Source organism: Protopterus annectens, chromosome 1.part2 (genome assembly GCF_019279795.1).
Source record: "Protopterus annectens isolate FY-2018-M chromosome 1.part2, PAN1.0, whole genome shotgun sequence".
Taxonomy (NCBI): Eukaryota; Metazoa; Chordata; order Ceratodontiformes; family Protopteridae; genus Protopterus; species Protopterus annectens.
The window spans coordinates 698782787-698803000 of NC_056727.1; the positions used below are offsets into that span (position 1 = coordinate 698782787).

General features: G+C 41.1%; 1 protein-coding gene across 1 annotated transcript in view; it reads right to left on the bottom strand.

The window, feature by feature from the left end:
* LOC122790858 overlaps positions 1–20214 on the bottom strand; it is a 1163840-nt gene that overhangs the window by 930364 nt on the left and 213262 nt on the right. Inside the window, exon 5 of the mRNA XM_044058512.1 lies at positions 12445–12578. Within this exon, the coding sequence (XP_043914447.1) occupies positions 12445–12578 (134 nt within the window). The remainder of the gene's footprint in view (positions 1–12444; positions 12579–20214) is intronic.

A 20214-nucleotide genomic window follows, 5' to 3' on the forward strand; every position in this document is an offset into this window, starting at 1 on the left:
CTAATGGAAAAAAGTCCGGGCGACCGGACCTTTTTCCATTAATATAACTCGATTTACAATGTGCACGCTGGCCAATCAGCATGCACGTTTGGGGGGGGGGGGGTCATGGTATAATAACTATCTCACACTGAAGTTTGTGACATCTGTCCCGCAGTATCCTAATAAGCTTCTCTGAAAATCCTGCCTCTGTGTAAACACTATACTGCACTAAAAGGTAAGCAAAGTACTCCAGCATGCAACAAATTTTAGAAACAAAATAATGCCCCTTTAAAAGCATTGCATTACAACTGTGCTTTCTAAAGTAGCAGCAGCAGTTAGGTCATGAAATGTCTGAAAGGCCCATTTTCTCAATGGATAAAATGCACAGATTAAACTAATGAATGGCTCACAGGGAGGGCTGTTGTGAGTACAACTGCAATTTGAGATGGAATGCAGCTAACGCCTAAGAAACTTCCTGCAGGCAATCTTCCACCACCCCCCTCAGCCAAAGGTGAGCATGCTCAAAAAGGCAAACCTGAAGTGTAAACAAAGGCTGAATCAAAACAAAAAATCCCTGGGATTGTCCCTTTAAACCTCATTCCTCCCTTGTATTACCACAATTCCATTTTTTCCTATGTAACTTGCTATTATCCTTTTCTAAAGATCCCAATTCCAGGTGTTTATCTCCGTTTCTACATTCACTACTTCTACTACAGTTGGTTTAGACATATTTCCATTTTCTAGTAATAGCTTTTTTGGCAGCCACCATAATTAGACACCAGAAGGCCTTACTACATCCAGGCAATTCCGATTCTATATCAAAGCTCAGAGAAATCATTTCCCTAGTTAAACGAATTTGCTCACACAGCATCTGACAACTGTCTGCAGGAAATCTTTACACTCCCAGAAAAGATGTTCCCAATTACCGCTTTCTTCCCCATCACACTTCCAACACTTGCTGTCTACCCAAGAAAACATTCTCTGAAGTCTACTTGGGGTATGAAAAAAATTTATGTAAACATTTCCAAGCAAAAATCCTAAATCCTCCTGATTTTTTTTTGCATAATTGGGAAACCTATAACCCCCCCCCTTGTTTCTTTGGGAATTGCTTATCCATCTTCTCTTCCCAATCCTTTCTAACCTCCTCGGATTCTCAATTACCATGCAATATTTTATATGCTCTACTAATTATTCCTTTAACAGCATCTTCTGTTCTAGAGTCTACTAAAAATTCTACCAGTGCTGATCTTTCATTTAGGACTCCCCTATTTCCATCTCCTAGCCTATACTCTGATATCAATCCTTGGTAGGGAAGGCAATCTCTAACTTGCAGTCCAAATAAATTCTTGGCATCAACCCATTCTGTTACCTTTCCCCCTCTAGTTATTTACTCCAAATACCTTGCTTCCTTTCCCAGTTTTCTCCAATGAATTTCAGCATCCTATTATCTCTATTCCTAACTGCAATTAACCCTATCGGCAGAATCTATCTCCATTCCCCATGTTGGATTAGTTCTTAGAATACCTTCTGCTACCTTTTGAATACAACATTCTGTATACGGAGAACAATAATCAAAGCTCTGCATCCAAAAATCCCAGCCTCTCCGTGCTTCTTGATCTTCCCCCTGTTTTATCATCACTTTCCACTTTGCCATACGTAGCTTAAGCGGAAACCTAGAATTCAGCCTTAACTGTGTAATTCTGAAACACCTTTCAAATTGAGTAATCCCATTCCATGTTGTTCTACTGCAAAAATTAACCTACCCACTTGACGGTCTTCCCCCCTCACATAAAATCCTTCAACTCCAATTGCAATCCACAACTTCTCCTCTGATTGTGTACAAGATCAAAGGGGCCTAAACATTTTAATGGCTTGTATCTTAACTATCCACACCCATACAACAGCGCTTTCAATTTCTCAGTTTTTGTATTGTATTCTGTTTAGTCTCGTCACACATATCCTTAAGTTGCCACATCGGTATCAGTTTTAATCCATACTCCTAAATACTTGATTTTATCACGTCCCCATAAATATGGATATTGCTGAACTAGTGTGTGTGGGGGTACAGCTAATTGCCTTTGTTTTAGTTTCATTCATTTTTATCCTGAAAAGATGTGAAACAGTCATAAAATGTTCCAAAGCACTGTAATGTCCTTTTTCTCATTTTATCAGGTGTACAATATAGCACCTGCAAATACAGCCAGCTTTGATATATTACCATACCAATTATATCCTTCAGTTTCAAAGTTCCTTATTTTCTTTGCCAATGGTTCTAAAAATAATGCAAATAAAAGGTGAAAGAGCACACCTGCCCGATTCCTTTGCTCAAGCAGAAATTCTGAGAGAGGAACCCACACACTAAAGTTCCTCGGACCACTCAAATACAGTGGATATAAAAAGCACCCCCCCCCCCGTTAAAATGCCAGGTTTTTGTGATATAAAAAAATGAGGCCACAATAAATCATTTCAAAACTTTTCCCACCTTTAATGTGACCTATAACCTGCACAATTCAATTGAAAAACAAATCTGTTAGGGGAAAATACAAAAAATAAAAAATGTACAATAAGCTGGTTGCATAAGCGTGTTCACCCTTAAACTAATACTTTGTTGAAGCACCTTTTGATTTAAATTACAGCATTCAGTCTTCTTGGGTACACATGTGCCATCAATTAGAGACTCTGACTAATCCCAAATAAAGTTAGTCTGTCCTAGTAGGATTTTCTGATATTTACTCAGGTGCCTGCTACAGCAAAAGCCACAGTTCGCAATGAGCTTACCAAATATCAAGGGGATTTCATTGTTGAAAGTATCAGTCCACTGCATTGGATATACCATGGAACACAGTGAAAAAAGTCATCAAAAAAAGTGGAGAAATATGGGACAACAGTGACGTTGCAAAGAACTGGACATCCCTCCAAAATTGACGAAAAGACTAGACGAAAACTGGTCAGGGAGGCTGCCAAGAGACCTACAGCAACACTGAAGGAGCTGCATGAATTTCTGTCAAATACTGGTCATGTACTATATGTGACAACAATCTCCCTTATTCTCCATATGTCTGGACTATGGGGTAGAGTTGCAAGACGGAAGCCTTTTATTACACAGAAAAACATCAAGGCCTAGCTAAAATTTGCAAACAATACATAAAGTTTCCCAAAAGCATGCGGGAAAATGTGTTATGGTCTGATGAGACCAAAGTTGAACCTTTTGACCACAATTCCAAAAGGTACATTTGGCACAAAAAACACTTCCTATCACCAATAGAACATCATCCCCACGGTGAAGCATGGTGGTAGCAGTATCATGCTTTGGGGTTGCTTTTCTTCAGCTGGAACTGGGGCTTTAGTCAAGGTGGAGGGAATTATGAACAGTTCCAAATACCAGTCACTTATGGCCCAAAACCTTCAGGCATCTGCTAGAAAGCTGAAGATTAAGAGGAATTTCACCTTTCAACACAATGACCCCAAGCATACATCTAAATCAACACAGAATGGCTTCACCAGAAGAAAGTTTTGGAATGGCCCAGCCACAGTCCAAATCTAAATCAAATAGAAAATCTGTGGGGTGACCTGAAGAGGGCTATGCACAAGTGATGCCCTTGCAATATGATAGATTTGGAGCTCTTTTGCTAGGAAGAGTGGGCAAATATTGCCAGGTCAAGATGTGCCATGCTGATAAGACTGAATGCTGTAATTAAATCAAAAGGTGCTTCAACAAAGTATTAGTTTAAGGGTACGCACACTTATGCAGCTTATTGTACATTTTTTATTTTTTTTACATTTTTCCCCCAATTTCTGTCTAAATTTAATGAGTCTTGGTAGAATGATGGCGTTATTTGTTTCCAACGCTGATATAGTGAACTTTTTCACTTCCATCCCCCACAAGGAGGGTTTAGATTTATTCTATGAAGCAGTTAGAGAACTCACCACATTTTCTGATACTATGCTGAATTTTTTGATGGCTGTTATGGACCACATTCCATTTTACATTTGAGGGCAAATACTATACGCAAACACAAGGGGTAGCAATGGAGGCAACATGTGCCCTCAGTTACACCAATTTGGTTTTATATGCATGGGAAAAGAAATGCATCTTTACAAGTGCTTTTAAACCTTTATGGTGTACCTATTATCGCTTTTTGGATGATGTATTTTATGGAATGATTCAAATGTGGACCTTGATGGGTTTTTGGACCACAATCAGATGTGTATTTTTTAAATTTACAGCCAAACATTCTAGTGAAAAAATAGATATTTGGATGTGATTTCTAAGGACACGTCCAACAAAAAATTTGCCTCTAGAATATTTCGGAAAGGCACCTCCAACAGCTACCTTGATTTTCAGAGTAGTCACCCCTTTCATATGAAGAGAAACCTCTACAAGGTGCAGCTGGTAAGGGCTGCAAGAATGTGTTCTACATAGGACACCTTCTTGGAAAAAGTTTCTAACATAACAGAAATGTTTAGGGTAAGGGGATACCCAAAAGGACTTCTTGAAGAAGTAGCAAAAGGAATGATGGAAGGATGCGCTTCAAAATATAAGCCCTTATTGGGAAGTGGTGTGACCATTCAAAAAATGGGTAGTCAACATACTTACAGGGTCAATTTTGACACTAGTATGGTCATCCCTTATGGTTTAGGTGAACGTGAATTGAGGGACATTATAAAGAATTGGCATATATTCAAAGGAAACTGACATTTTTCATACTCTGTGAGACACTAAGCTTTACATACAAAGCTGGGAGGAACTTTAAATATTTGCCAGAGCACACTTTTAACAAAACTGTTAATAAAAAAAACTACTAAATGTGGTAGTTGCAATCAATGCCCCTACATTTTAGATAGTGATTTGGCCCCGATAGCTGGGCATGGTAGGGGCATTCCTCTACACAATAATTGTAACACGAGAAGTGTTATTTATATTTCAGTTTCCCAAACATGTTCATATTATATTGGCAAAACAGAAAGGAATTGTAAGACCAGACTGTATGAACATCTTTATGCCATTAATAAGGGGAATGTAAATAATGCATTGTATAGGCACACACTAGCATGCGAGGGAGATACAAGATTTAAGTTTGGCATTTTTGAAGTTGTCCCACGGAATTTTAGAGGTGGTTGGTGGGAAATTCAGGTTGATCTTAGAGTTTTATTGGATTATTAGATTAAATGCCACTGTTGAACCAGGGTTAAATGACCACATTTCCCTGGTTCCTGTTTTAAGAAAAAGCTTTAAACATCTGAATTTTTATTGTATTTTGTATAATATATTTTTACACAACGTACAATTTAACATTTTCTAAAGTTTTGTGTGTGCATATTTAAAGTACAAAGGTTTTTAGTGTTTTAGCATTTATGTTTTTAAAATTGTGGGAGAATAACTGATTAGTTGATGATTTCATTGCATATAAAGGGTGTTGACCTGGAGCAATGTAATTTCTTCTGTTTCTTGTTCTGAGGAAGTCCCAGAGGTGTATACTGGGGAAGAAAGCACTCAAGTGACTGGAGTAATATACTCTTTGTGAGCATTTTGTTTCATGTGCTGGGCTTATGCTGCAGCTACTTGCTCATTTTGGCACCTTTGAAGTTTTAAAACAGATTAAGAGACTTTGTTTCTCTCATCGAGCTGGTAGGAAGAAAGTTCTAAGAAACTGTGCAAATACTTACCTTCCAAACTTGCACACAAGGCACAAGGTGGTGCCCAAGCTTTAGTATATTGACAAGTAGTGCAGTATCCTTGTAAGAATATTCCTACTAGTGAGCATACTGCAACAGTGATCAAATGAAGGACATTGATGATGATTCAGAGGGGAAGTAAAAGTGTAAAAATACTACATCAGTTAGTCTTGATGCAGAGAAACCCTTCTGATAAGGTCCAGTGAGATTTTATGATCAGGGCAATAATAGCATATGCACTGCCTGACAATACTGTTAAGGATAAAATGTAAAAGATCAGAAGCAGGAATTAAGGCGGGGGGGGGGGGTTCCTCTCTGACAAGCTGTGCGTGAAAAAAAGAACCAGGCAGGGATGTCCACTTCCCTCCTTTGTTACTCATTTTATATTCACACATAAAAGAATACAACTAGTATGGTAATCTTGTTAACCTTATTTCTAACAAGAAAATGAATGGATAATTTCAAGATTTGACTGTGTAATTGGTGAATAAAAAAAAAAAAATAAAGACACTGGTATTGTGGAAAATTCTGAAACAGTTTAAATATTTTTGAAATATAAAAGATAAAACAAAACAATGAACTACCACGTTTTAAAACTTCCCTATACAGTACTTTGAATGAAATGGTAGGGAAAAAAAGAAGTTATGTACTTACCATAACATTCCATCTGTGTTGTCCATTTTCATTCTTCAACTGATTGGTTCGGATCCAATCCCTCGGATCAGACTGTCGTTGTTAAAGCTTATGGTAACCAAAAACTCTTAGAGCTTTCTCCCTTACTCAATGCGCCACCTCCAATTACCTCAGATCTTGTTTGATGCCTTTGTAGAAAGTAAAAGATGGAATTTGCTATGGAGAAGGTTTATCTGGAGCTTACCTAAAAAACAAACAGATGTACACTAAGCACTTATTCTTTCAGGCTCCAGGAAGGATATACTTGAGCACTACAGAACCAAAAAGATATCCTTCCTCTGGAGACCAGATCTAATTTGCAGTGAGTAATGAAGGTATGCGAAATTGCCCAAGTAGCTGCCACACAAACTTCATCCATGGACACTCTGGATTGAAAAACTGAGGAAGTTGCCATGGATCTGGTGGCATGGGCTTGAACAGGTTTTGTTACAGCAATGCGAATGATTTATACGCAAAAGAAATGCAATTTGTTATCCATCTGGATAGAGTAATTTTGGTAGCTGGTTTACCCAATGTTGGTTCTGCATATGAAGCAAATACCTGACCAGAGTTTTCTGATGTTTTTTGTCTTGCGCAAGTAAAACTGCAACTGTCTATGAATATCCAATAAATGCAATTAATACGTATTCTCTCTAGTTTGAAAATTTGGGAAAGAATACTGGCAAATTAATAGGACTAATTTATATTGGATTCTGACACCACTTTTGGAAGAAAAGATGGGTTGGCATGTAAAATAACTCTGTCTTTATGTAAAATCAAGTATGGATGTTTCAAACACAATACTTGGATCTCAGAATTCTCTTGGCAGAGGTAATGGCCACTAAAAAAATTGTCTTCCATGAAAGATACTGGAGTTTGCATGAAGCCAAAGTTCAAAAGGGGGCAGTTTAAGAGACTGCAGCACAAGGTTTTGGCCCCAAAGGGAGATAGGATCTTTAAAATGAGGTCTTAAGAGTAGAATGCCTTTTAACAAGACTTTGCCCAACTTATGGGACACTACAGAAGAACCATCTATTCCAGTATGACAATTGGAAATCACCGCTAACCACATTTCAACAGTAGAAGAACTAGCTCCCTCTTCAAACAGATGCACTAGTAAATCTAAGATATTATGAATGGGAGCTGAGAAAGGTTTAACATTATGTTTTTGAGCCCAAAAATCAAGTCTCTTCCATTTGTTTAATTACAGTTTTCTGGTGGAAGGTTTATTGGAGGACAAAAGAATATGATGGACAAGAGAAGACAGCATTGTTGTCTGGCTATTAATGGAATTGGAGGAACCAGGCAGCCAGACTCAGATTCATTATTTTTAGAAGTATCATACCTGTTGGGTGAGACAAGAAGTCCAGAGTTGGATCCAGAAACCAAGGTGGTTGAATCAGGTGAGGCCAAAGGATGGGAAACCGAATTTGGTGAGTCCAATAAGGGGCCAAGAGGAGGACCTTTGTCTTCAACCTGGCAACTTTAAGAAATATGGGAATTAATGGAGTGGAAGGACACCAGGGGGCCAATCATGAAGTAGAGCATCCCTCAGGGATTCCCCCATAGGGAAATTTGGGCAAAGTATCTGCTGCATTTGATGTTCAGGGGGGACGCAAATAAATTGCAGCAAGGCTGGCCCACTGTCGAAGACTGTATTCACAATCTTTTTGTTGAAGAACCATCTGTGAAGTAGAAGAATGCACTTGCTCAATTTCTCTGCTATTTCATTGGATTTCCTTGGAATGTGCATGCTAAGACAGTGGTTGGAAGAGACTGTCCACTGCCAAACTCAGAGCTCCGAGACACAATGGGTAGGATTTGGTTCCTCCCTGCTTGTTGATGTACCAGAAGACTGACTTGTTGTCCAACTGTACAGCAATGGTCCCTAAAGGGACAGCAGTCGGAAATGCCTGCAAAGCCACCAGCACTGCTCTCATCTAAGACTTTTATATGCAATCTGGCCTCCTTGGGGGAGCAGGTGCCTTGGACAGTCTTCTCCACATAATACCCCACCCTAGCTGGAAACCATCTGCGGTCACTATGGTCTTGAGCTTGGGGGGGGGGGGGAGTTTTGAAAGAATGACCTTGTAGAACCTGGTCTGAATGAATCCATCATCATTTCAGATCTTATCTTGTACTTCATAGGTTAATAAAGAACTGACCAGAGACTAAAAACCAGTCGGGCTGAAATTGAGGTGCTGCAGACTATCTTTTGACTTAAAGTCTTATGGTCTCAACACTCACTAATGGAAGGGAAACAATGGTTGTCTTTGTATTGAAAATTGCTCCTATGGGATTTGCCTTAGTTTATGGCTATCCCCAAACGACAGCAAGTCTGGAGAACCTGGTCTCTTGCACATATGAGTTGATGCCTGGTCACAACGGTAATGAGCCAGTCTAGATATGGAAACACTCAGAATCCTTGTAGTCTCAGCTGAGCTGCTACTACTGCCATGCACTTGGCATAACACCCTGGAGGCTGTGGTGAGACCAAAGGCAGTGCTCTGAATTGATGACTGGCTCCCAGTCAGAAGCGCAAGTACCTTCTGGACCATCTGTTCATCTTTTTGATAGTATCAATCTTGAGGGTCTAATACAGCACATCTAGTTGCCCATGCCCAGAAAGCAAAGAATGGACCGAATCATGGCCATTTGTAACTTGGTTCTTTTGAACTGTCTGGTTTATTTTGGAGAGATCCATGGTTGGTCTCCAGTCCCCTGCTTTCTTTAGCACCAGAAATAACCTTAAGTAAGCTCCAGATTTTATCAGGTATGCCAGGGCCTCTTGGATGACTTTCTAGCTGCTTTTGTATTTGAATTGCTGCTTGTTCCCACTGACTAGGATTTTCTGTGGGATTGGGGAAGAAAGGGAAAGGGTTCAATATAGCCTCTAGAAATAATCCTCTGCACCCAAGTATCTTTTGTTATATCTAGCCAGGTTCTCTGATGCAGGAAAAAGCATCTCTCGACTGTTTCCAGAGGTGGACAATCAAGCCTCCTTTCAGGAGTGCTGGCAGGTTCAAAGAATGATTCTCTGGACCCTTAGTTTTGTAGGCCGCCTCTGCCACAAGGGCAGCTTCGTCCATTAGAGTTCCATCCTCTGCCGCTGGAGGGGGACCTCTTCCATGCGTGTCTTGAAAAGGACCCTGAGACTTCTTGAAACATTTTTCGACTGCCTAGTTGGTTCCTGGAAAAGGTTCTTTGAGGAGTCTAAAAACACACACCCACAATAGACAAGGTCTTTCCATCCTTTTCACACCTGGACAGAGCGCCTTTTACCCTAAGGCGTTCTGTCAAAAGCAGCATTGACGAAAGACTTGAAAGGCTCCACAAACTCATCATCCAAGCATGTCTCCTTATGGATAACACCTGAACCCACTTCCCTTGAGGTTCCTTCCAATACATGCAAGATCAGATTCATGGATGAATTGAATATGGACTGTAGGGTCATCATATGAGAAGTAACAAGATGCCTGAACTTCAAATAGCACCCGAGATGGTATTTGATAACTCCTTGATCAAATCCCTCTGTCCATCCACCATGACTCCTTGTCGGGGGGGGCACAGTGGTACTTTCCTCAGCTCGTTCCTTCTTGATGGCCTCCGCAATGACCATGACATCAACAGAAACTCCCTTCCCCCAAAACTGTCTCCCAGTGGTGCCACATTATCCCTACCTGGTCTGCAAGGAATGGGCTCTACAGTGTCAGAACCCTTCCACGCCTGCCATGAGATCAAGTCAATGAGCTCATCAGAAGGCAAAATCAAACAGGATGGTGAGATCCACTACCAAATGCTTCCAAGAGAGCAGATTCCTCAGACTTAGGGTTATTGGATGTCCAACTACCTCTCTGCTCAAGGATTTCCAGGATGTCTCCAAAGGAGACATCTTCTGGAGGTGATTGTGAGGTCCCTTTGTCTATCAAAATCTGTACCTTCAGTGATGGACTCTGCCAGGGAGTCAGTTTCCTCTTGCACATCTTCTTAGGAACCTCCTCAGTGGGGTGCTTTGAAGCGGTATCAGAAGAGATTACAATTCCATGGGTGGCAGCCTGGGGTTTTGGTACCGACGGTCTCTGTGGAAGGAGATGGTGAAGCTCGAGTGCTGAGACATCATGGCAGAGGACTTGGGATTCAAGGGGGAAGGATCAATCAGCACTGCCGAAGCAAAAAATACTCTTCACAGCCTAGGAAGGCACAGAGGCTCAAAGAGAGAGAGTCCCCATCGAATCAGAGAAGACAAGCTTCTGAATTGTAGGTCTCCCCTGCTTAGAGGCCACAACCCCCAAGGTGTAAGCTGGATCAGATCTATACAGTGGCGGGGCTCCAAAGTACACAGACCGCTCTGAAAGCTTCATAGCTGAATGCAGCACCTCAGATCAGACAGGTAAACTAAGGCTCCAGGACCTCTCCGGATCCGATGGAACCAAAGCCCACAGAGATCTTGGATCAGAGGATAAAGTTATCCTCAGATCTGAGCCAGACAGATCTAGATGACTCGGATCCAAAAAATCTGAAGCTACAGCAGTCAGAGGAGGAATTTGTAATGGAGGAGTAGTAGGACTTGCGGATCTCCTTACCCAGTAGGGTAGGAGCCGAAGGAACACCAGCCTGGCTCTGCGCCAAGAAACTCTACACCAGTCTCTCCACATCATCTTCTGGTACATGGATGGAGACCTGGGGTCTTTCTGGGAATGGAGAAGGTACTCTGTCAGGAACCGGATCTAGTGACAGAGTACCTAGTCCTGGATAGATATCTGGTAGACTGAAGGTCAGAATCAGAAAGCACTGGATGTGATGGCATGAGATCCAATGGCTCTGACTTCAGCAGATCCAAAAAACTTTCCTTAGCAGAATTATGAAATTTCGCCTTTTTGGATCCGGGGTTGAGAAAGGATCCTTATGAGACCCCTTCCCTGCAGTCTGAACTCAAGGAGCAGGAAGATGGTTTTGGAGAGAATGATAGTCTTCCTTTAAATCAACGACTACAAAAATTAAAATAAGAAGCACCCTCTGATATAGCTTCCCCACAGGATGAAGGTTTAAAACGATGACAAACTGAACAATCCTCTTGTAAAAATAGAGGAGACCCAAACAGTAGACAGCGTGTGGGCATCAGAAATTGGCAGCTTGTGCCCACAGTACTTTAAAACCTGCTGGTTTATCTGCCATCTTTAACAAAATCTTAAGACAAAATGAAAAGCTCGTTTAAGCAGGGAAAAACTAGAAAAGAGAAAAAAGGGTTGAGGAATGCCAACAATGGTAATAATACTACATCATCATAAAAGGAAAGATACTAACAATAGTATCTAAGAGGTACAGAAAAACTGTACGATAGAAAGACAGCAGGAAATTTATAACTAAGGGACAGTAGTATAAAAGTTTTAAAAATTAAACTGTAAAACCTCCCATGTCACTTATTGAAAAGAGTAGGGCAAGTTTACCAATGCCCTAGACAAATTTCCCCTAGTATGTCTAGTATGTATATATATATATATATATATATATATATATATATATATATATATATATATATATATATATATATATGTATACCACCTGGGGTCTTCTCTGAAAAGAAGCCATTGGCCTAGTAGAGCTAACATTGATCAAAGTGTGGATAAAGGCTACTGGTAAAGCTTGGGCAACACTAGAGTAACGAGGAATAAAATGCTCCATTTGAAAACTGTTTCCTTCTCCACATACCAAATCACCTTCTTGAACAACTACAATTACTATACAGCATTCATAAAATTTTCTTACTAGTCAAACAAATTCTGCACTAGTTCTGTCGGTGACTTCTTGGAATTAACATTTCAGTACCAAAATAGAGATTGCTGAACAAATTAACAAAACCTAGCAAGAGAAAAAGAGTGCAGTTTAATTAACCAATCCTTCAAAATTTCTTCCAGGCAACCTTTTTTTTGTTCACAAATAAATCCTGAAATAGGCTGTAATAAGTCTTGTTTCAGGTAACTGATAAAATGCATCATTAAGGAAGTTACCCAAACATGGTTTTAGGGAATTGATTTGAAACTGTTGCTTGCTAATACATAAAACCAGCCTTGTTAAAACAAGGAGGTTACAGGCATGCATGGCAAACACACTACTTACGTTGGTTTATGAGGTGGACCACTTGTAGAAATCAGATTATATTTCACAGAAGCTCCTTTCTTATAGCAAAGCATATTAAGTACAGCAGTGTACTTGCACTTTCCTCCACGAACAGCTGTTTTACCACCAGGAGTCTGAAAATGCAATAAAAAGTCAAACCTTTATATAGTGTTCAGAAATCCCTACCTCTGCAGTTTCTGATCAATGTTGTGTAGCAATAAAAACAATTTCATTAAAAAAAAATTTTACTCGCAGTACACTCTGCAGATCAGTCATCAGGTTGGAAGCACTTCCTAAATGTGTTTTAGGAATATATCTACATTTACTACATTAGTTTTCTTCACTAGTAAGAGAACCATCTAACAGCCTCTCACCCCCCCCCCCCTGCAAAACACAAAACCACTCATCGCACACAGTGAAGACAAAATAATAAAGATAAAACATGTTTAAGTATAAAAATTATGTATAGGAACTTTTAAGAACACAAGTGGAAAAAGATGTGCTTTTAATATACATATAGTTGCAATATACGTGTCTACATATACCAGTCTATAAACATTTGTAAGTGTTGATGGGGGCAGTGTATTTAGACAAACATTCAAATAAATCCACTATTTATTGAAGCAGCAAATTTGGTCAAATATCCAAGGATTAACTTGCATGCAAGAACTGCAGTTGAAGAGTTGGGCTGATTACCATTTCATGTTTGCCGTCCAATAGTGTTAATATGCATAAATATCAGAGTAGAGGGACAGAATTCCTCCACCCACAAGTTTTTTTTTACCCATGTTAAATACATACACACTCAGATGCATATGCATACCTGCCCACATTATTTACATTTATTATATCAAATGTTTTGTACTTACCATAACTTAGCATCTGTGTTATCCTATTTCATTATTCCTCACGACTGGGTCTTTGATTAGACACTGGATCCAATCCAGCACTTCACAGACAGATACAAGGCTTTAGCTCCTACTCCTGGAGGAAGGCAATCTTGAAAGGCTTGCAAAGTCAGGAGGACTGCTCTCATCTCTAGAAATTCTATGTGCAAGTTGGTCTCTGTAGGGCACTATTCTGGCCTGAAAATGCCCTCCAGCAGGGAAGCATTCGTGGTCACTGTGGCTGTGGAAGGGGGATGAAAAAAGGGTCTGCCTCAGAGATCCTCTAAGAAGCCACCACTGAAGATGTCGCCTGCGAATGGGTGTCAGTGGATTGGCATAGACATTAGACAATACACTGGACTGCTAGCATCCACTGGTGTACTCGCATGTAATACCTTGTCAGCAGTACAAGGAAGATAGTCACCGACATGGACCCTTGAGCCTTAAGAATAAGATGTGCCTGTGGCGGCTGGATATCTAGAATTGTCTTGACCTGCTGCCTGAGCTAATCCACCCTCTGAGGGGGCAAAGCGGCAACTTCTGTCACTGTGTTGAGCTGGGTCCCTATAAATTCCAGACTTTCCACAGGAGTCCGTTTTGACTTGACTACACTGACCACATTGCCTAACTTGTGGAAGGTCTCAAAAGGTACTGAGTTGCTAATGTCAGTCGATGCCTTGTGGGAGGAGTGAGGAGCCATTTTTTCAGGTACAGAAAAACCTGGAATCCTTGAGGTCTGAAGTGAGCTGCCACTATTACCACAAATTTGGTAAACACCAGGGGGGTCTGTGGTGAACCCAAAGGGCAAGACTCTGAAATGAAAATGACTGGCTCCCACCTGGAAGGTCAGAAGCCTCCTGGAGCATCTATCCTTATGTGAGAGTAGGCATCCTGGAGGTCTGTGGAGCATGTCCACTCATACTTGAGCAAACGCAGCAGGATGGACTGAAGCATGACCATCTGGAACCTCGACATCTTTACAAACATTAAACTTGCTGAGGTTCAAAATTGGATGCAGGTCCCCAGTTGTTTTTGGCATCAAAAAGCGAGAATTCTGGACCCTCTTTGTCCTGCTGGGACCTCCTGGATGGCTTTTTTTTTTTTTTTTTTTTTAGAAGTTTTAAAACTACTTTGGGCCAGTTCTCTCCAACTGGGTGGAACATCTAGGAGAACTCTCCTGGAACTTAGAAGTTGGGAGATGGGAGTTTAATAACCCCTGGATACGATACTGAGCACCCACTGATAATGGCTGCCCAGACGTTTGGGTAAAACAAGAACAGACCCCAATCGTCTCCAAGGTAGGACAGTCGAGCAACCCCCTCAGGAGCAATGAAAGATCTTCTCTGAGAAAGGTTCCCTGAAGCTATGGTTCTGAGGATCCTGTCTGCCTCTAAGGTGGTGTCTACCATTGAACCCTCTTCCCCGGTCTCTAAGAGGAATCCTCAGGACAGTCCTGGAAGGAACTCTGACTTTTGGAAACTAAGTTTCTTACTTCCCTGTTGGTATTTGGAAAAAGACCTTGGGGGGGGGGGGGTTAGAAAATTTGATCCCTACCACTGACAGCATTTTCCCTTTCTACCTGCTGTGAGTCAAAGTCCCCTTGACTGATGGTCCAAAAAGCGGGGAGCCACTGAAAGGGGCATTCATAAAAGATGCCTTAAAGTGTTCCGCAAACCCACACAACAGCATCCAGGCATGACATCTCAAGGCAATGCCTGCACTGGCAGCTAAAGAGGTACCCTCAACAGCATGAGAGATTAACCTCATCAAGGAGTTGGCAAAAAAGGAGAGAGTGGTGAGTTCGGGAGAGACCTTCAGGTCCTCCATGGACATTAACCCTGAAAGAGAATTGGTTAGTTCCGTAACCAAGTCTCTTTGGAGGTGGGTAAAGTGCACTAAATAGTTTAGAGCTCTCAAACTAAACCTGGTTGACAGACGTGCTTCTCCTTATCTGTCTATTGCCCAAGACTCCCTGTATTTTAGATGGATGGTGGAGCACTGTTCAGCAAGCTCCTTTTTGGTGGCTGCGGCAACCGTAATGGCATCAACTGGAACGTTTTTGCTCCAAATGGATCCTGTCTGAAGAGGGGCTCAAGAACTTGTCATTCTTCTTGGGACTCATTTCATGGCGCCAGATTCCTTCAATGCTCTGTGCGAAATAAGGTTAATGAGTTAATCCACAAGGGGGAACCCAGGAAGTAAGAAGTCCCATCCTGAAAGCCCTCAGGAACACAGATTCCTCCGAAGACAGTGCATGGGAAGACCATCTGTCTATATGTTTTAGCATCTCCAAAATGTCGCCAAAGGAGACATTGTCAGGTGGAGACCTGGGGGACTAATCTCCCTCATCAAAACCTGTATCCTCCGTGAAGGACTCCATGGGCAAGTCCAAGTGCCTCCTCTTGCACTTTCTATTCTGTGGCACCTCCTCTGTGTGGGGCTCAGGAAAGGAATATGAAGAGAGGGGAACCCCTGGGGTTTCAATGACACCTGAAGGCTAACTTGGGAGGACCGACCCTGGAACGGTTGGATGGGCTCAGGGCAGTAATGGCCTGGGACATACCCAGTAGAGGGGAAGACACTGCTCCAGACCTACAGAAATGCTGTCTACCACCCAAAATGCCAACGGACTTGAGGAAACTCCCTCCCTATCTCTGCTAACTGAAACCACCTGGAACGAAGGAGCGGAGCCAACGCTGGGTCCCAGCCTTCCAGACAGTACTGGTCCTGAGCTGTTGAAGGCCAAGGCCCCCAAGGGAAGGGTCTGATTCAAAAAGCCCAGACCGGATTACCTCCTCAAAGACCCAGTGCCGACCTCTTGGAGCAGAGACCCACTCTGATCTGATGGCAATGAAATACAGTTGGTCAGAGACCCTGGCAAAGCATGTATTTCCGGACCCATCAACACATCCCTTGGGTGAACCAGGCCCTGGAGTTCTGAAACAGGGAGAATCAGAAGAGAAGAGGGCATCCTTGTGGCTGGGGATCTTGCTGAGCCCCAGCAAGCTGGAGATGCCAAGAGAACCATCTCTAGCCGGGTCCTGAGAGAACTCATCATCCTGTCCATATTCGTGGGCAAAAAGCTCTTGGAGGATCTATAGGAAGCTGAAGAATGGGTAGTTTTAGCCAGGGAAGCAAGCCTGGTCCCTGAAGCAAGCCTATTACGCCCCCGCTCCCAAGATGGACTCCGATGCCTAAGAATAGAGTGCTTCTGATCCTAAGGAAAAGAAAGGGAATTCTAACAAGTCCTAACGCTAGCAACAAGCTAGAAAAAGGGAAGGGAGGATAGAGGAAGAGAACTATGACTAACAAAAAAAGAAAAACGCTCATCTTAGAAGAATTTCCAAAAAATCGAAAAAGGCAGCTCAAAGCCATGAATCACGTCCATGAGGAAACACGGCAAATGAGATCAGAGGGTTAGAGTGCAGAAGAGGATTTTGGAAGAGGTAGGCGCTCGAGCCTTGAATCGATGTCTGAAGTGCTGGATTGGATCAAACATCAGATCAGAGACCCAGGCGTGCAGAATAATGAAATGAGCAACATCAGATACATATGTTATACAAATGAGCGTGCACACACTTCTGTATGTCTGGACATATGAACTGGGGGGGGGGGGGCTTTAATGATTACAAGTGCAGGGCCAATCAGCTTGCACTTCCAGTCGTGTGTGTGTGTGATAATTAGCAGTGTTAAACTATGGGTGTAAATGCAATCAGTGTTTGACTATTCCATATTCAAAGTTCCCACCCTGCCAACTAGGTGATAGTTAATTATCTTTTGCATCATAAAAGCTACAACCATATACAAGATGAGTGTAGTATACATGTACATGTGTATTATACACACACACACACACATATATATATATATATATATAAAAACACAAAATTACACACACACATACTGAGAGAGAGACAAACACTATCTATATTTTTTATATATTTAGATCTTTTTCTGTGTAAGAAAAGGCTCGTCTTGCAACACTACCCCATAGTCCAGACATATGGGGAATACGGGAGATTGTCACAATCAGTACTTGCCAGAAATTCCTGCAGCTCCTTCAGTGTTGCAGTAGGTCTCTTGGCAGCCTCCCTGACCAGTTTGTCTCGGCTTTTTAATCAATTTTGGAGGGACGTCCAGTTCTTTGCAACGTCACTATCAAAAAGTGGAGAAAATATTGGACGACTGTCTTCACTGTGTTCCATGGTATATCCAATGCTGTGGAAAAAATCTTTGTACCACTCTCCTGACTGATACCTTTCAACAATGAGATTCCTTTGATGCTTTTTAAGCCCTCTGTGAACCATGACTTTTGCTGTAGCAGGCAACTGAGCAAATTGCCAGGAAAATCCTACCAGGACAGCTGAACGTTATTTGGGGTTAATTACAGTCTCTAATTTATGGCAGGTGTGAATGTTGTAATTAAATCAAAAGGTGCTTCAACAAAGTATTCGTTTAAGGGTGTGCACACTAATGCAACCAGCTTATTGTACTTTTTTTGTTCTCCCACAACAGATGTTTTTCAATTGGAATTGTACAGGTTATAGGTCACATTAAATGTGGAAAAAAGTTTGAAATGATTTCCTGTGGTCATTTTTTTATATCACAAAGGCCTTCCATTTTTAACAGGGGTGTGTGCAATTTATATCCATTGCATATCTAGCCAATTCCAATTCTATAGCATAATGAAAAAAAAAATCATCTCCCTAGTCAGTCCAATCTTCTCACTCAGCATCTCCGACAGAATGGTCTGCAGGGAATCCCAAAAGTCTGCCAGCTCATCACACTTGCAAAAAATATTTTCCCAGATACCTTCTTGCCAGTCACACCTCCAACATTTGCTATCCACCCGAGGAAAAATTCTTTGGAGTCTACTTGGGGTATAAAAATACCTATGTAAACACTCCCAGGCAAAGATCCTAAATCTTCTATACTTTGTTGCATATTTGGGAGATATACATATATCCCCCCATTGTATCTTTGTGAACTGCTTATCCATTCTCTCTTCCCAAACCTTTCTAAGCTACTTTGACTGATTCTTATAAATATCATGCAATATTTACATGCTTTACCAATTAGTCCTTTTTTAATGGCAGCTTCTGTTCTAGATTCTATTAAAAACTCTAGCTATGCAGGTCTTTCATTTAGGAGACCCTATTTCTTTCTCTCTACCTATACTCTGACATCAATCCTTGACAGGGAAGGCAATCTTAATTATTGGCCTCTTCCCATTCTACTACCTTTCCCTTTCTAGTTATTTGCTCCCAATACCTTGGTTCCTTTGCCAGTTTTCTCCAATAAATTCCAGCCCCCTCTTGCCTATTACCTGTACTCCTGACCACAGTCAACCCTATCGGCAAAAACTTCTCCATTCTCATGCTAGTTTGTTAGAATATTTCCAACTATTTTGGTTGTTCTCCTTAACAGTCTGCATCCAAAATCCTAATCTCTCCTTACTTCTTGAGCTTCCTCCCTGTGTTAGCATCATTCCTTTCCACTTTTGAATTAGTTTTCTGCTTGTGCAATTGTATGAGAGCCTTAACTGTGCGGCTCTAAAATACCCCCTCAAATTAGATAATTCTAGTCCACCTTGTTCTATCGGTAGAATCAGCTTATCCCACTTGACCCTTGCTGTCTTCCCTTCCCAGATAAAATCCTTCAACTCTCTTTTTAATTGCTATCCACAACTTCTCCATTTGATAAAAGTATGCCCGGCAAGCGTACAAGACTAAAGGGATTAAACATTTTAAATGGCTTGTATCTTAGCATCCACGTAACAAATTCTCAATTTTTGTTTTCTATTTAGTCTCTTCCCACATATCCTTAGCAACCATCACAGAATAATTTATAATCCATACTCCTAAATACTTAATTTTATCATGTCCCCATAAATATGGATATTGTTGGACCAGTTTGGGTGTGGGTACATAACTTACTACTACTGTGTTTCAGCTTCTTTAATTTTGTATCCCGAGAAGATCTGAAACGATCTTAAAATGTTCCACAATACTGTAATGTCCCTTTCTGATTTTGTCATGTTTAAAATATCTACAAATACAGTCAGCTTTTCCTGACAGCCATACCAATTATATCCTTGAATTTGAGTCCCTTATATTCTTTGCCAATGGTTCTAAATACAATGCCAACAACAAAGGGGAAAGCTCACAACCCTGCTTAGCTCCTTTACTCAAACAGAAATTATCAGAGAGGACCCCACCCATTTAATTTGTGCCCGAATCAGTCAAATATTCTTCTAATTAACATTCTAATTGTATAAGGGAAAGCAAATGCTCCCATTGCTCTGCTCATAAAGTCCCAGGCTACTCTGTCAAATGTATTCTCTGCATCAAGACCCACCAATAAAAGTGGTACATCCTTACAATCTGCTTTGCTCTGGATTATCAATGTTCTGTTAGTGTCAAATGTTTGCCTCCCCTCCATAAAACCACACTGATTCATATCAACTTTGGTATTACTTTTGCCATTTTTAGCCATTACAGACTAACTTTATAATCATAGTTTAGTATTGAAATGGGCCTGTATGAAGCTGGATCTGATGATCGTTACCCTATTTAGGTATTACAGTTACCGCCTTCTTACAGAATGCTGGTACTTCTCTTAACATACTGTTAAACAAAACCTTCCAGATCTTGCATTTTTTTTTCCCTCCTAACTTCGATGTCCACATGAATACCATCTATTCCTGGGGACTTCCCTGTAGATTGGTTATACGCAGCCATTTTTTTCTCATCCCTTCCTATCCTCACTATTGGTAATTGAGTCATCTACCTCCAGCTTTGGCATATTTAATTTCATAAACATTTCCATTTGTACCTTTTCTTGATTTCCATATTTCTCTGCTTTATACAAATTTTCATAAAAA